The sequence below is a fragment of the Leptodactylus fuscus genome, chromosome 3, assembly GCF_031893055.1.
Source record: "Leptodactylus fuscus isolate aLepFus1 chromosome 3, aLepFus1.hap2, whole genome shotgun sequence".
NCBI classification, from domain to species: Eukaryota; Metazoa; Chordata; class Amphibia; order Anura; family Leptodactylidae; genus Leptodactylus; species Leptodactylus fuscus.
In genome coordinates, this window is record NC_134267.1 from 9,228,736 (window position 1) to 9,244,518 (window position 15,783).

The window sequence follows — 15,783 nt, forward strand, 5'->3', positions numbered from 1 at the left end:
TAGTCTTGGCTCTGGGGTTCTTGGGTCCCATGTGTGACCCCGGCTCCAATCACATCCATCAGACTGATAGAGCCAGTTGCATAGAAGTGAATGGAGCGGTGGTCATGCCTGCGCTACCGCTCCATTCAGGGCGTATCACAGCAGCCGGACCCCCAGTGATAAGTTATTTATCATCTATTGTCTACACAGGACATGGTTGATCATTGTCCTATTATTTTGGGCATCGGTGACCGCACATTTTACATATCATCAGGGAACAATTTGACTTTTGCAACCATTTAATTGACAAACCAATGTAGATGTACAGTGTTGGCCAAAAGTATTGGCCCCCCCTGCAGTTCTGTCAGATAATCCTCGGTGTCCCCAGATAATGAGTACAAGCACAAACTCTTTGGTAATATCTTCATTTATTTGCAATGAAAAAACACAAAAGAGAATGAAAAAAAAAGTCACATCATTGATCATTTTACACAAAACTCCAGAAATGGTGCGGACAGAAGTATTGGCGCCCTCAGCCTAATACTTGGTCGCACAACCTTTAGACACAATAACTGCGCACAACCGCTTCCGCTAACCAGCAATGAGTTTCTTACAAGGCTCTGCTGGAATCTTAGACCCTTCTTCTTTGGCTCCTGCTCGCGGTCTCCCCTGAGATGTGAAGGGGGCCTTCTCCAAACTGCCACCAAGAGATCTCCCCTCCCCCACAGGTGTTCTATGGGATTCAGGGCTGGACTCATTGCTGCCACTTTACAAGTCTCCAGGGCTTTCTCTCACCACCATTTTCTAGTGCTGACCTGAAGTGTGTTTTGGGTCCTTGTCCTGCTGGAAGAGCCCTGACCTCTGAGGGAGACCCCGCTTTCTCACACTGGGCCCTACATGATGCTGCACAATGTGTTGGTCGTCTTCAGACTTCATAATGCCATGCACACGGTCAAGCAGTCCAGTGCCAGAGGCAGCAAAGCAACCCCAAACCATCAGGGACCTCCGCCATGTCTGACTGTAGGGGGCGTCTTCTTCTCTTTTTCCCTGTAATCTCTATGTTGAGGCCTTTTCCTACTTTTGTCTCCTCTGACCAGAGAACATTCTTCCAGAACGGTTTTGGCTTTCTCAGGTAAGTTTTGGCAAACTCCAGTCTGGCTTCTGTCTGTGGGTAAGAAGTGGGGTCTTCCTGGGTCTCCTCCCATACAGTCCCTTCTCATTCAGACGCTGACGCTGGATAGTACGGGGTGACACTGTTGTACCCTCGGACTGCAGGGCAGCTTGGACTTGTTTGGATGTTAGTCGAGGTTCTTTATCCGCCATCCGCACAATCTTGCGGTGAAATCTCTCGTCCATGTTTCTTTTGCGTCCACATCTAGGGAGGTTAGCCACAGTGCCATGGGCTTTACACTTCCTGATGACATTGCGCACGGTAGACACAGGAACATTCAGGTCTTTGGAGATGGACTTGTAGCCTTGAGATTGCTCAGGCTTCCTCACAATTTTGCTTCTCCAGTCCTCAGACAGTTCTTTGGTCTTCTTTCTTTTCTCCATGCTCAATGTGGTCACACAAGGACACAGGTGGAGTCAACTTTAATCCATTTCAACTGGCGGCAAGTGTGATTCAGTTATTGCCACCACCTGTTAGGTGCCTCAGGTAAGTAACAGGTGCTGTTAATTACACAAATTAGAGAAGCATCACATGATTTTTCAAACAGTGCCAATACTTTTGTCCACCCCCTTTTTTATGTTTGGTGTGGAATTATATCCAATTTGGATTTTTGACAATTCTTTTTGTGGTTTTCCATTGAAGACAAATTAAATGAAGAAAATAATACCAAAGAATTTGTGATTGCAATCATTATCTGGAAGAAAAGGAGTATTATCTGACAGAATTGCAGGGGGGCCAATACTTTTGGCCAACACTGTATTAGGTTAGTTCACAACCATGGATTGGCGAATTGTTAAAAAAGCGGTAACATATGGATCCTTACAGATCCCTTTGATTATAATGGGGTCTGTCAAGTGTCCCTTGTTTTTTTAATCAAAAATAATTATATTTAGGAAAAATGCAAAACAAATACAGGAATGTAACATTGCGTATCAGTATCTGGAACAGGGAAAAGAAGACAGGGAAAGCTGGCCGCACAGGGCCCAAGAGAAACATCTTCTGAGTATATCTGCAATTGTAATCCAGTATAAGGTTCGGGGCCCCACATGGCGTCAAAGACGCGGTTTGCTTGTGATGGAAACACCGCAGAAAAAAAAACGAGGCGTTTTACAGTCACTGTGTAGAGGTTTAGATCCTAGCGAATCCCATCCCCACACTGCGGGAATATACACACTGCGGACACGCTGCGATTTCCAAAACCGTTGCAGTCGTCCGCCTCAGGCGGCAAAAAGGTTAGGCTCACCCCCGCAGCCATAGCACAGAGACGGCGATGTGACCTGGGGCTGGTTCTGATCACATGACCCAATCCACAACCCCCCTGGAGGAAGTAAGGGTACTATTCCGTTATCGGGCCAGCAGCAGCGCAGTTCAGCAGCAGCTTTCGGGACAGCAGTTCAGCAGCGGGAATTACAATGACATCCGAGGACTGCTGGCCCGATGCTTGTGCCCAGTAACCAGTACATCGATGACCCCCCTCCCCCATCCTTCTCCTCCTGCCAGTGCTGCCCCCCAGCTCTCCTTACATCTTCCCCGTACCCTCTCCCCGCCACACGACTAGGCCTCACCTCAGCGCTAGTACCGAGACCGAAAGGAAAGACACCGGGGCTCAATCCAGGCCCTGACAAGAAACACGCCGACTACAGGAACGGTGAGCTACAGCGAGCCGGAGGGACAAACTTTCTGCAGCGTCCGGCGGCTATCTAGTAGCATTCATTGCTCAAGATTTACGGTGAGGCCTATTACAGGGAGAGGGTACGGGGCAGATGTAAGAAGAGCTGGGGGGCAGCACTGGAAGGAAGAGGAGGATGAGGGCATCGATCGATGTACTGCCTACTACACACAAGCACGGCCTCTATCATCGGGCCAGCATCGGCTTAGTCATGTGGCGGGGAGAGGGTACGGGGTAGATGTAAGGAGAGCTGGGGGGCAGCACTGGAAGGAGGAGGAGATGGAGGGGGGGTCATTGATGTACTGGCTACTGGGCACAAGCATCGGGCCAGCAGTCCTCGGATGTCATTGTAATTCCCGCTGCTGAACTGAACTGCTGTCCCGAAAGCTGGTGCTGAAATGCGCTGCTGCTGGCCCGATAACAGAATAGTACCGAAGTAAGTGAAGGGACGAGACTCCTGGGACAACCCCTTTAAAAATGTCCCCTGCATGGGTAGTGATTAGTGAAATGTTGGAACCCCATGGAATAAATGTCTTGCTGAAAATACCATTCATGACAGTGCAATGGAAGTCTAGTGCAAAGAACCGCAGCTAGAAACGTCAACGAAAACGCAATGTGTAAAGGAAGCTATAATATACCACCACGCCACAGCTCTCTATTGTGCGCATGCGTCAACACTACAGTCAGACAACGTTAAAGGTATTTTGACCCGCTCTGCGCCCCGTAGCCCGGTCAGCAGGAGGAGGCGGGGCCTAGGAGAGCGCAGGAAGATTGAAGAGCTGCAGCCCACAGTGGACGTGTGTTCTGTATAGTGAGGTCAGCGCTAAGACACCGGGGCAGCGGGGCTGAGGGTGCGTGTCCGGCCCCAAGTACTCGCACATACTACTGACTCCAGTCCTGCAGCAGACCCTGCCCGGCTCTGTAGTCTGTGACTCTCCAGCTGTGGCATGCTGGGACTTGTAGTTGGAAGTTACAGAGCAGACCTGTGAGATGAGCGGGCCGGGGCTGGCGGGCTACTGTGTCACGTGACCCGGGGTAACATGTGTTATGAGTATTATATTATAGCGTGCTCTGTAGGACTGGTCTCATTGGTTAACACGTGTCACATGATCACCGGTGTGTAGCCACGCCCCCTTTCAATAAACCTATTGGTGTTGATGTTGCTTCATTGAAGAAATGGTGCAATCCATTCATAGGAGTGATCACATCTCTGGCTGTTGTGATGGTGCCAACACATTGCAAAATTAGTCAGGTGCAGATCTCTGAGGATCTACTGAAGACGTGAAGGCGGGGGTAGGGAACCTGCGGCTCTCCAGCTGCGGTGAAACTACAACTCCCATCATGCTCCATTCACTTCCATGGACGTTCCAAGAACAGCAGAGCAAGTGTGCATGCTGGGAGTTGTAGTCTTGCAAAGGCTGGAGAGCCGTACGTTCCCTACCCCTGCTTTAAGGCTATGGCGCCTTGTAGCAGGCTGCAGCGAAAAAGAGCTGTGGGCTAAAACGCAGGTTTCCTCTGCTTCCATTATACCTAAAGGGAACCGCTGTAGTTTCTTTAGGCGTGATTGTCATTATGCAATTTCCAAAACCATACCCGACTGCTGTCCGAAACTGCGGCACCCTGAGGCTAAGGCCCCACGTGGCATCCGGCAGCAAAAAATTGCTGCAGGAAAAACAAGGGTGTAATTACATTGTAGTTCTTTCTGCACAAAGTTCACAGAGGTTTCCTCTGCGGACTTTCTGCTACTATTATACCTATAGGAAAACCGCCGGTGTTTCCGTAGGGATAATGGACATGCTGCCATTTACATAAACCGCAATGGTCACGTGTCCGCAGCACGCAAAGTGGGGATTCGCTTGAGTCCTTCCACTTTGCTATGACTGTAAAATGCTGCGTTTGTTTTGCCCGCAGAACCCAAGCCTTAAGCTAGTAGGATCAGTTTAGGGTTGGTTCACATCTGTGTTGTTATTCCGTCCGCATGGGGACCCCCCACCCCCAAATGGAACACCAAACACAATTGCAGCCGCTGTGCAGTAACAGCACATGGACCTCATAGACTATAATGGGGTCCATGTGCTTGCCGCCAGATCTCTGCAGGGATCGTGCAGACAGGAAAGTAGTTCACAATCTACTTTCCTCTCTGCGTGATTTGTGCGGGCATCGCACGGCAAGTATAGTCTATGGGGTCCGTGTGCTTTTACTGCACAGTAGGTGCAATTGCTTTTGGTGTTCCGTTTGAGGGGGGTGTCCCCATGCGGACTCCCTCGGACAGAATACCAACGCTGATGTGTCCCTGATCTTTGGGGTCTGACGTGTATAACGCATTAGGTGTAGAGGTCCTGCACGCTGCTCTACATGGACCACTTAGGTGCTCTGGTCAATGTTGTCTTGGCATCTAAGGGTTTGGTGACCGTCCTCCTACAGCTTTCTCCCCGTTGATGCCATTGCAGGGTGCTAATGGGTTGCCAAGGGCCTAATGCTCTCAGATCTGCCATCTTTGTAAACCTACTAGTTTCTGCCGGAGGAATAGTCTATAAGGATGCCTGCCAGTGTTATGGGTAAGGCTATATCCACATCTGCGCTGTGCTCTCCGTCGTTCAAGTTCGCCGGGGGACCTGAATAACGGAGATCCGGACTGCTAAAACAGCGGTCACATGCAGATCCTATTGACTATAATGGTGGCCGCCATGTTTTTTCCATGTTATGTGTATTTGTGAATGATAGCTCATCCAATAATCTCCTATCTCATCTGTCTCCTAGATGTCTAGGTTACCCAGAAAAGCAAGAACCACCGCTGCGGCCCCTAAGCAGGAGCTGTCCTTCCTGAGCGCAATGTGAGTACTTAAAGGGGTTGTCCATAACCCAGAAAAGTTGGATTCTGATGACCTGTCCGCAGGAGAAGTCATCAGTATCAGACTGGATGGGGTCAGACACCCGGACCCCGCCACATCAACTTTTTTGGCTGCCTGAAGCCGTATACTATGTATATAGCTAGAAGCTGGTATGATTATAATTAGAGATGAGTGAGTACCATTCAAAACGGTAGGGATGAATGGGAGCGGCCGGCGCGCAGGGGGTTAAGTGGCAGGACGCCGGCTGCGTGCTGGCTGCATCCATTCACTCCTATGGGAGCATACTGCCGTTTCGATTAGTACTCGCTCATCTCTAACTATAATCAAGTGAATGGGCCAGGCTGCAGTGTACAGAGTGGAAGCGGAAATTGAAATTTTCAATGCACATTTCAGCTGTTGCCAAAAAAAAGTGAGTGCTGCATAAAATAATGCAACGGATCCACACGCACAATTCTGCAGAAAATTTGTACAGTTATTTTGCATTGCAGATCATGTCCCATGTGGACACACCCTGGGACCTCCTCACAGACACAGAATATATATATATATATATATATATATATATATATACTCTTCTTTTATAAACACCGTTGTGTCTTTAGGTCAGATTCTGAGGAAGAGTCTAAAGATGAGGATGAATGGATGCCAGAGGAAAAACCCACTAAAAAAAGAAGCACGGCCGCCAAAACAACAGTAAAGAAAACTGCAGCAAAACCAAAGCCTGCTGCTGCACCCAGACCAAGAAAGGTGGGTGCTGTAAATGTTGGGTGGGATGTGAATATCTTAAAGCAGGGGTAGGGAACGTACGGCTCTCCAGCTGTTGCAAAACTACAACTCCCAGCATGCATACTGGCTCTGCTGTTCTGGGAACTCCCATGGAAGTGAATGGAGCATGCTGGGAGTTGTAGTTTCACAGCATCTGGAGAGCCGAAGGTTCCCTACTCCTGTCTTAAAGGAACATAGACATACAACCTAGTTGTCCTCGGTGTCTGTCTGTGTGCAGCAGCATAAACAGCTGATCTGTGTGGGGTCCAGGTGTTGGACCCCCACAGATCACATACGAATGATAAGTTACAGGTAAGAAAAATCTTTTTTGGGCCGGAAAACGCCTTAAACATTGTTTTGACTGCAGACAATGCAGTGATGGCCGCTCCTGCTGGTTGTCTTACAGCTGGGCAAAGGAGGAGGAGAGCAGGGCTGATCTCCTGAGATGCAGAGTTCTACTTTATGGCTCACATCTACTCCCAGACAAGGATTATTCATTACTATGGGAGGATCGACTCACCTTTGTAGCATCTTTAGCTGCGATGCCCCTTTATATTGTATCCTGCAGCAGTAAGTACAGATACATATGACTGTATTTAATGTATCTTTCTTTCTTTTCTTGTTTTTATCCTTGCCTTAGGTCACTGCCAAAAAAACAACCAAAGCCTCCAAAGCTGCACAAGAAGCCGCAGAAACTGCTCAGGATAATGAAGTTAATATGTCAGAACCTTCTAGGCCAGAGGTATTTCATTGTTCCCTATGGCGTCATCCTGTGGATAATTCAGGGTTATGATCTCCATCTAGGGCTCACATCACATTTCTATCAGAGTAGTCGTTCCGTTGAACAGATATACTATAAATGGGTGCCAACAAAAATGGCGGATACCTGCGACCACATTATAGACTATGGGGTCCACCAGGGTCAGTGTCCCCCGCCGCTTTCCAATCAGCACATTTCAAGAAGTCATGTGACGCACGTGACCACCGATGTCAATAGGAACCTGGTGACGTCGCCCACATACGGGTTGTATGGATCCAGGTGCCGTTCCCTGCTCAACTGAATGGCTGGGGGAAAAAATTAGACTATTTTTTGAAATGATATTCTTCTATTTATTATTTCCTTACAGACAATCTCTCTTGATAAACCCATTAAGAAGGAGAAGACCCCAAATAAAAATCTAAAAAGTCCAAAAACCCAGAAAACGGGTCCAAAGCTGCTTCAAGTAAAGGAAGAACGAAGAAGTGTCGGCATTGAGGATTTCCCCTCCACTAGCAGCCTGGACATGGGAGTGAAAGTGAAGAATGAATTTCCTTCCAAGATGGAGGAAGACGAGCCGCCGGACGACTTCACGTTTGGTGGTCCGCCTGTCAAAAAACTGAAAGTGTCTGCTGATCCTGCCGGGAAAGTGGTGAAGTACAAGGCCAACAGATCCACCTCTGATGGCTGTGATATGAACTGGGACGTTGTTGAGGTAAGAGTTGGAGGACCGTTTTGTTTTGGTAAGGGTAACAGTATGGGACTCAAACAGAACTACAGTCCCCAGCATGCCCTAGTTGTACTGTGACGGGTTGATAAAGTTTTATTGATACCAATTACTTTGGAGATGATATTTCTCCAATAACAGTTTCCAGATGTTTGTAGAATTTTCAGAATTACTGTTGGTATTATTGGTTAGTGCTGCATTTACAATACTGCAGGCCTCAGAGCTGAAATCTCCCAGCATTCCGTGTTTGTTTAGCGGTTGCACTTGGCTTGCTCTGGAGATTTGGTGGAAGTCCTGTCTTTACAGTAATCTGATGTAGGAAACCTAAACCTGACCGTGACACCGACGGTCACCTTTACAAACCCATTCAAGGGAATGGGTTTTAAAGCTAACCGCTGGGTTTTCATCCCCTGTCCAGTTTCGCCGGGGCTGAAGACGGAAACCCGGCAGAATGCAAACACCGAGTGCAATGGAGCGATGCTGCAGTTTCTTGAATTATAACTATACAGTGGACAGGGCTGCTGCACAGCTCCTTTTACTTGCATAGGAGATCCTGCACGAGCTCTCCATCCTCTGCTGTAAGTTTGCTGTGTGGGGTTCTGTTATGAGGACATGTGGATAGGTTATCGGTATAAAAATCCATTTAGGGCCAGACAGTCCCTTTAAAGAGGACCTTTCATGGGTTTGGGGCACAGGCAGTTCTATATACTGTTGGAAAGCCGACGGTGCGCTGAATTCAGCAGTATAGAGAACTCCCTGTGCCCTGGACCATGAAAGGTCCTCTTTCATGGTTGCACAGAGTCTTTACACTAGCATTGTGCATGGTAATCTGATGTAAGGAAACAAAGTCTAGCCGTACATTATAGATACACTTATCTGACTGACAGCTATTCCTCCCGTTTCCTCCATACACATGCATGCTTGCTCAGCAGAAGTCTATGTGTTGGTGATTTCCGACCTTAGGTTACCTATCCAAGAGAAATGCTAAATGTAATATTTTCTTAATATTTCTTCCATCAGGTCTTATCTGAGAGAACAAATGTTGAACCCTGGGTTTGCAACAACCTGATCCAGCTCTTTCAGGACGAGAACACCATCCCCTTCATCGCTCGGTACAGGAAGGAGCTCATTAACAATCTTGACGCCGACGCCTTAAGAGAAGTCCAACAGAGCTTAGAGGAATTACGGTGAGATGACAGCATGCGGGCTGTAAGGATTCTGCACGGTTAGAGTATATCCGGCATGATAATGTTGCAAAGGGTTAATCCCATCTTTTTGGATGTGCCATCATGTTACGGTTTGGGGGAACCTTCAGCAGTCCTTTATGTAGATCACTACAAGGGTCCAGTAAGTCTATGAGCTGTACATCATGTGCCCGACCAATGGACAAAGTCATATAAGGTGGTCATCTCTGTACAAAAAGGGTGCGTAGAAACCTCCCTTGTTCTGCCCGATTTCTGTCCAATGAGGACAAACAAGGAACTAACACAACACCAGAAATCAATGCTACAAGTGAATAGAAAACACTATAATATTTATTTTCAGAGAAAATTTCCCCTTCTTTGTAAACTGTTCACTGAAATGTTTTGCTGAATCCATCTTGGGAACACAAGATGAACTGTCAGAGCACTGAGGGATGAGATTACAGCTGCCCATAGAACTCTATGGAGAGGGGGGGGAGCAGAGACACACACTTATGGGGAGCTGCAGCAGCTGATAGTAGGTTTTCTATCTTATCCTCAGTGATTTATTGACATCAATACCTCTCTATAAGGTCCTAAAAATTCACCTATATGGAGAGGTATGCTTTAATTTATTGGTGAGTGTTTAGAGGTGAGGCCTGCAGGCAAAAGAATCTATGGAACTGTTTTTATTAATACTTGTGTAAAACCAAATTCACCCTTTTTATGTTATTTCTATCAGGTCAGTGGCCAAAAAAGCTCACACCCTGATCGAGAAACTGAAGAAAGAAGGAAAACTGAACTCCAGTCTACACACGGCCATGCTGAACTGCCGATCCATGGATGAAGTAGAGCATGTGGTGAGCATGAGTCTATCTATCTATCTATCTATCTATCTATCTATCTATCTATCTATCTCCTATCTATCTATCTATCTATCTATCTATCATCTATCTATCTATCTATCTATCTATCTATCTATCTATCTTTATATAGAAGTATCTCTTGTCTTCTATCTAGTACACTCCATACAAGACTGGAAGCAAAGGCACCAAAGCACAAAGGGCCAGACAGTTGGGCCTGGAAGACGCAGCCAAAGCCTTGATTGAGACCCCGCAGCAGCTAAACCTTCATAAGTATATAAAACCTAACACTGAAGGTAGGCTGGGAGCGAGAAGTGACGGGCACTTACAGGTCACAGAAGGTCATTCATTGTTACATACTATCTTATGCCATCCAGTAACCAGCATATACAGTCCTATGAAAAAGTTTGTGCCCCCTATTAATCTTAATCATTGTTAGTTGTAAATATTCTGGTGTTTGCCATGTCAGTCTGATATATCTAATAACTGATGGACACAGTAATATTTCAGGATTGGAATGAGGTTTATTGTACTAACAGAAAATGTGCAATATGCATTAAACCAAAATGTGACCGGTGCAAAAGTATGGGCACCTCAACAGAAAAGTGCCAGTAATATTTAGTACATCCTCCTTTTGCCTCTAGTCGCTTCCTGTAGCTTTTAATCAGTTCCTGGATCCTGGATGAAGGTATTTTGGACCATTCCTCTTTACAAAACAATTCAAGTTCAGTTAAGTTTGATGGTCGCCGAGCATGGACAGCCCGCTCTCAAATAATCTGAAAACAAAGATTGTTCCACATAGTTGTTCAGGGGAAGGAGACAAAAAGTTGTCTCAGAGATTTAACCTGTTAGTTTCCACTGTGAGGAACATAGTAAGGAAATGGAAGACCACAGGGACAGTTCTTGTTAAGCCCAGAAGTGGCAGGCCAAGAAAAATATCAGAAAGGCAGAGAAGAAGAATGGTGAGAACAGTCAAGGACAATCCACAGACCACCTCCAAAGAGCTGCAGCATCATCTTGCTGCAGATGGTGTCACTGTGCATCGGTCAACTATACAGCGCACTTTGCACAAGGAGAAGCTGTCAGGGAGAGTGATGAGAAAGAAGCCGTTTCTGCAAGCACACCACAAACAGAGTCACCTGAGGTTTGCAAAAGCACATTTGGACAAGCCAGCTTCATTTTGGAAGAAGGTCCTGTGGACTGATGAAACAAAGATTGAGTTGTTTGGTCATACAAAAAGGCGTTATGCATGGCATCCAAAAAAAAACAGCATTCCAAGAAAAACACATGCTACCCACTGTAAAATTTGGTGGAGGTTCCATCATGCTTTGGGGCTGTTTGGCCAATGCCGGCACCGGGAATCTTGTTAAAGTTGAGAGTCGCATGGATTCCACTCAGTATCAGCAGATTCTTGAGAATAATGTTCAAGAATCAGTGACGAAGTTGAAGTTACGCCGGGGATGGATATTTCAGCAAGACAATGATCCAAAACACCGCTCCAAATCCTCAGGCATTCATTCAGAGGAACAATTACAATGTTCTGGAATGGCCATCCCAGTCCCCAGACCTGATTATCATTGAACATCTGTGGGATGATTGGAAGCGGGCTGTCCATGCTCGGCCACCATCAAACTGAACTGAACGCGAATTGTAAAGAGGAATGGTCCAAAATCCCTTCATCCAGGATCCAGGAACTGATTAACAGCTACAGGAAGCGACTAGAGGCAAAAGGAGGATCTACTAAATATTACTGGCACTTTTCTGTGGAGGTGCCCAGACTTTTGCACTGGTCAAATTTTGGTTTAATACATATTGCACATTTTCTGTTAGTACAATAAACCTCATTATTTAGAACTGAAAATGATTAAGATTAATAGGGGTGCCCAAACTTTTTCATAGGACTGTATGTTAAAGGATTGTTCCAGGACTTTACATAATGGCGACCTATTAGGCTAGGTCATCAATAGGGGGGAGTTTGACACCTAGGACCTCACTGATCAGCTGTGTCTGAGCTGCAGTGGCGTCTCTAGGCCTCTCTACAGGGGTCGGAGCCTTCTATGTCTGGGGATAGTATTGGTGTCCTGATGTGAGACTTGTCAGCCCCCACTCATCAGATATTTGTGGACTACCCTAAGGATAGTCCTAAATCCTGGTAAATGAGTCTCCGTTCAGATAATTTACAGCTTGATGTGTTATGGGACTAAGCAGGTCAGACAAACAATATTCTCTAATACGTGCTGATATTTTGCACTATGTATTATATCCATTTACTTTACTTAGGTTTCTCAATGTCTAAGAACATGAATTAGAGACATGGTCGAGCCTTTTTGTTCTTTAGATCAACTTTCAGTGTAGCACCACTAGAGGGCAGCGTCACACAACAAAACCCTGAAATCTTGTGATTGCAAATTCTGTCTTACTGTATAGCATTTTTCCACCACACATGCCTAAAACTTTTGCACAATATAGGCTATATATAATCTGGTTGATGAGATATAGTAGATCTGAACATCGCCTGTTAATTTTGTTCTCTTTTCCATTGAAGGTCTGTCCACACTTCAGGATGTGGAGATGGGAGTGCAGCACATCTTAGCAGACATGGTCGCTAAAGATAAAGATACATTGGAACATATCAGAAAACTGTAAGTACTAAGGCCTCGTTCTAATCTGCGTCGGTAATCCGTTCGGGGGAGTCCGCGTGGGGACCCCCACTTATGGCCTACAGAACACATTTGCAAGCGGTGTGCAGTGAAAGCACACGGACCCCATAGACTATAATGGGGTCCGTGTGCTTACCATGAGATCTCCGCAGGGATTATCCAGACAGAAACCTACTTCACAATCTACTTTTCTGTCTGCGTGATTCGTGCGGGCAGCGAGCGGCCAGCACACAGACCCCATTATAGTCTATGGGGTCCGTGTGCTTTTACTGCACAGCGCTTGCAAATCCGTTTGGTATTCCGTTAGCAGATGTGAACCAAGGCTCACACTGGTCACTTACTTATTGCTAGTCATACTCTTTAGGATTAGTTCACACGGTTTTTTGCAGCCTGATTTTCAGGAATTGTCTTTGAAACACGTCTTCCATTCATTTTTATGGGACTCGGTAGCAAATTTTTTCCCTCTAGCTGTGTTTTTCACCGATCTCCAGATGGATGCTGCCTTGCAAAACCTATAGAAATGAATGGGAAGCTGAAAAAAATTCCATGTGGTTTTTGATGCAGTTTTTGCAAAAATTTTCCACTGTGCTGGATATATATATATATATATATATATATATATATATATATATATATATATATGCAACAAAATCCGTGTTGTTCTAAAATGAAAGGTAAAAAAAATCCTCAAAAAAACAATTTTTTGTTGCATACACCATGTTTTAATGCAGTAGTGGTCTCTGACAGTACGCGGGTCACATCTATTGTTCGATGTATTTCTAGCTGCAAACAGAACTACGTCGCCCTCCAGTCCTCACTGGCCAAATCAACAGGAAAGGAGAAGGAAGGAAACACAAAGGACGTCGACAAATTCCATTTATATCACAACTTCACCTGCAGTATAAGTAGAATTCAGCATCATCAGGTAAAGCCCTGTTTATATCGTTACCGTCGTCGCTGTCGTCTCTTCTGATGTATCCAATTGATTGAAGAATCGTATTCGCCATTAAGTAACAATTCTGGGTCTCCTTTTCTTAGAACTCTCGGATATGATGTCCCTCTGTTATTCCTCCTAGAAGTGACAAAGTTACTAGTTGGGGCTGCGTCCCTGCACAGTCTGATAATGACCAGATTGTGCAACCGGTAACGCCCACTTGTCCATTTTGACATCATTTTCTAGGAGTCAACAGTGGCATTAAAGCTCAGTCTCAGTTATCTAGTGAACACTTTGTGGATATAACGGTGTAACCGCTAAAACAGGGTTAGGGAACGTACGGCTCTCCAGCTGTTGCAAAACTACAACTCCCAGCATGCATACTTGCTCTGCTGTTTTAGGAAGTGAATGGAGCATGCTGGGAGTTGTAGTTTCACAGCAGCTGGAGAGCCGAAGGTTCCCTACCCCTGCGCTAAAGGGTTTGTCCTAGAGATGCTAAAAATGTCAACAGGATAGGTCACCAGTGTCAGATAGTTCGGGGTCCGACACCCACACCCCATGCTGATCACCAGTAATTGGGTATATGGGTGGAATCAACTCTGCTCCTATTCAAGTGCATGGAAATGGAGCTACAGATGCCTCTGCTACAGTGTACAGATTTAGAGCTGTATACAGTGTACAGAGGTCAGTACATTGTAGGTATACTTAGCATACAGCTTCTGTAACAGCTGATAGGTATAGGTACAGATGTCTGATACTTTTCATTTTTCATGTATCCAGGACAACCCATATGATTAATAACCATGTATCAGGACATGACTAGGTAGACGGTATTTCTGTTTATATACAGCTGTGTACACACGATACACAGGCCCTATCCCTGGGCCATTCATCCAGTACATTACACCATGGGCCTCGCAGCCACATACTGTGCAGTACAGGATCACTCTGATATTTTGCGCGTCTTGTCCTCCTCCTCCTACACGGTGGCTCATCCAGCCTTGCCCTTTGCAGACCTGAACATGGATCAATATCGTAACCTTTACAATGTATTGAAGATGCCGTCGCAGTCGAAGAGCACATTCTGCCCTAATGCCGGTCCCCGGGGCAATGACTAAGAGCACGAAAACTTAGTTTCTGGATTTCTAGTTGAGATCAAGGCACGCTTATCAAGTCATTGATTCTTAGCTGCAAGGCGACCTCTGTACGAGAACACGGGACATAAGACTATGTAGGCTTCATAGATTGGATATTTCTGTAAAAAAAAATCTGTGCTAAAATTCCAATATCAAAATCAAAAGGGGAAAAAATGACTTGTCTGTGCTCATAGTAATAGGGAGGTTGTAGCGTAAGGAGCCCATACACCTTGTTATTCCTTCTGTCCTCCCCATAAACCTGAATGCCCAGCTCGGTCAGGCATGCATGTCTTCTTAATAGGGGGATGCGAATAAGGCGAAACAGGGAAAATATCTCTGGGCATTGTCTCTCGGATGGACCTGCAATATTTAGACGGGCCAAAATGACCATTGAAGTTGAAGGTAATTTCATGGGAAATGGACGTATCTGCCGTCCTCCGTGATATGAAGCCCCAGGGAGCACAACGCTGCCAAGTGGTATATTCTACTAATATTATAAATGTGGAACTTTGGATGTTTATTACTCAATCATGCAAAAACGGCTGAATGGATTTGGATGGCACATAGATAGTTTGTAACCTCAGTTAAAACATTGGCTACTTTTTATCCCAGTAAATGACATGGTTTCACAACTGTTATGAATTTATGGTCACATACTATATTACACTGCTCTTGCAATAGCTTATCTCAGCCAGGGCTGTTATCTCTCTGTGCAAACACTCAGCTAACCCTCAGTGGATTGTGTACATGCATCTGCATATTATCGGATCTGCTCCAGGCAGTGCTGACACACTGGATGGGAAAAAAACCTGTAATCCAAATTGGCAGTTTGCTACTTTTAAACTTGCCAGGAAAAAGAAAATCGAATTTGTTGCAAAATTCTAAAACAACGACAGCTGTGAAGGAAGCCAGAAGTCACAGAGTTCTCCTCAAGCGGAGCTGAGGGGGGTTATCAGCGCCAACAACACGCTCATTATATGGCGTCCCAGCGAGCTGCTGAGATGCCAGAACAATCACGGGCACAGCACGAGGAACGAGTTCAATAGCAGGCCGGCTTGACAGTGGCTAAAACGCCGGAGCAGGTGGATC

General features: G+C 45.8%; 1 protein-coding gene across 1 annotated transcript in view; it reads left to right on the plus strand.

Annotated features, from left to right (window-relative positions):
* The first annotated feature begins 3,553 nt into the window (after window positions 1-3,553).
* LOC142198688 (S1 RNA-binding domain-containing protein 1-like) overlaps window positions 3,554-15,783 on the plus strand; it is a 44,838-nt gene continuing 32,608 nt past the window's right edge. The window contains exons 1-10 of the mRNA XM_075269716.1: window positions 3,554-3,635; window positions 5,580-5,653; window positions 6,274-6,418; window positions 7,077-7,178; window positions 7,564-7,908; window positions 8,941-9,107; window positions 9,844-9,961; window positions 10,122-10,260; window positions 12,510-12,606; window positions 13,408-13,549. Coding sequence (XP_075125817.1) covers window positions 5,580-5,653; window positions 6,274-6,418; window positions 7,077-7,178; window positions 7,564-7,908; window positions 8,941-9,107; window positions 9,844-9,961; window positions 10,122-10,260; window positions 12,510-12,606; window positions 13,408-13,549 — 1,329 coding nt within the window. The 5' untranslated portion in view covers window positions 3,554-3,635. The remainder of the gene's footprint in view (window positions 3,636-5,579; window positions 5,654-6,273; window positions 6,419-7,076; window positions 7,179-7,563; window positions 7,909-8,940; window positions 9,108-9,843; window positions 9,962-10,121; window positions 10,261-12,509; window positions 12,607-13,407; window positions 13,550-15,783) is intronic.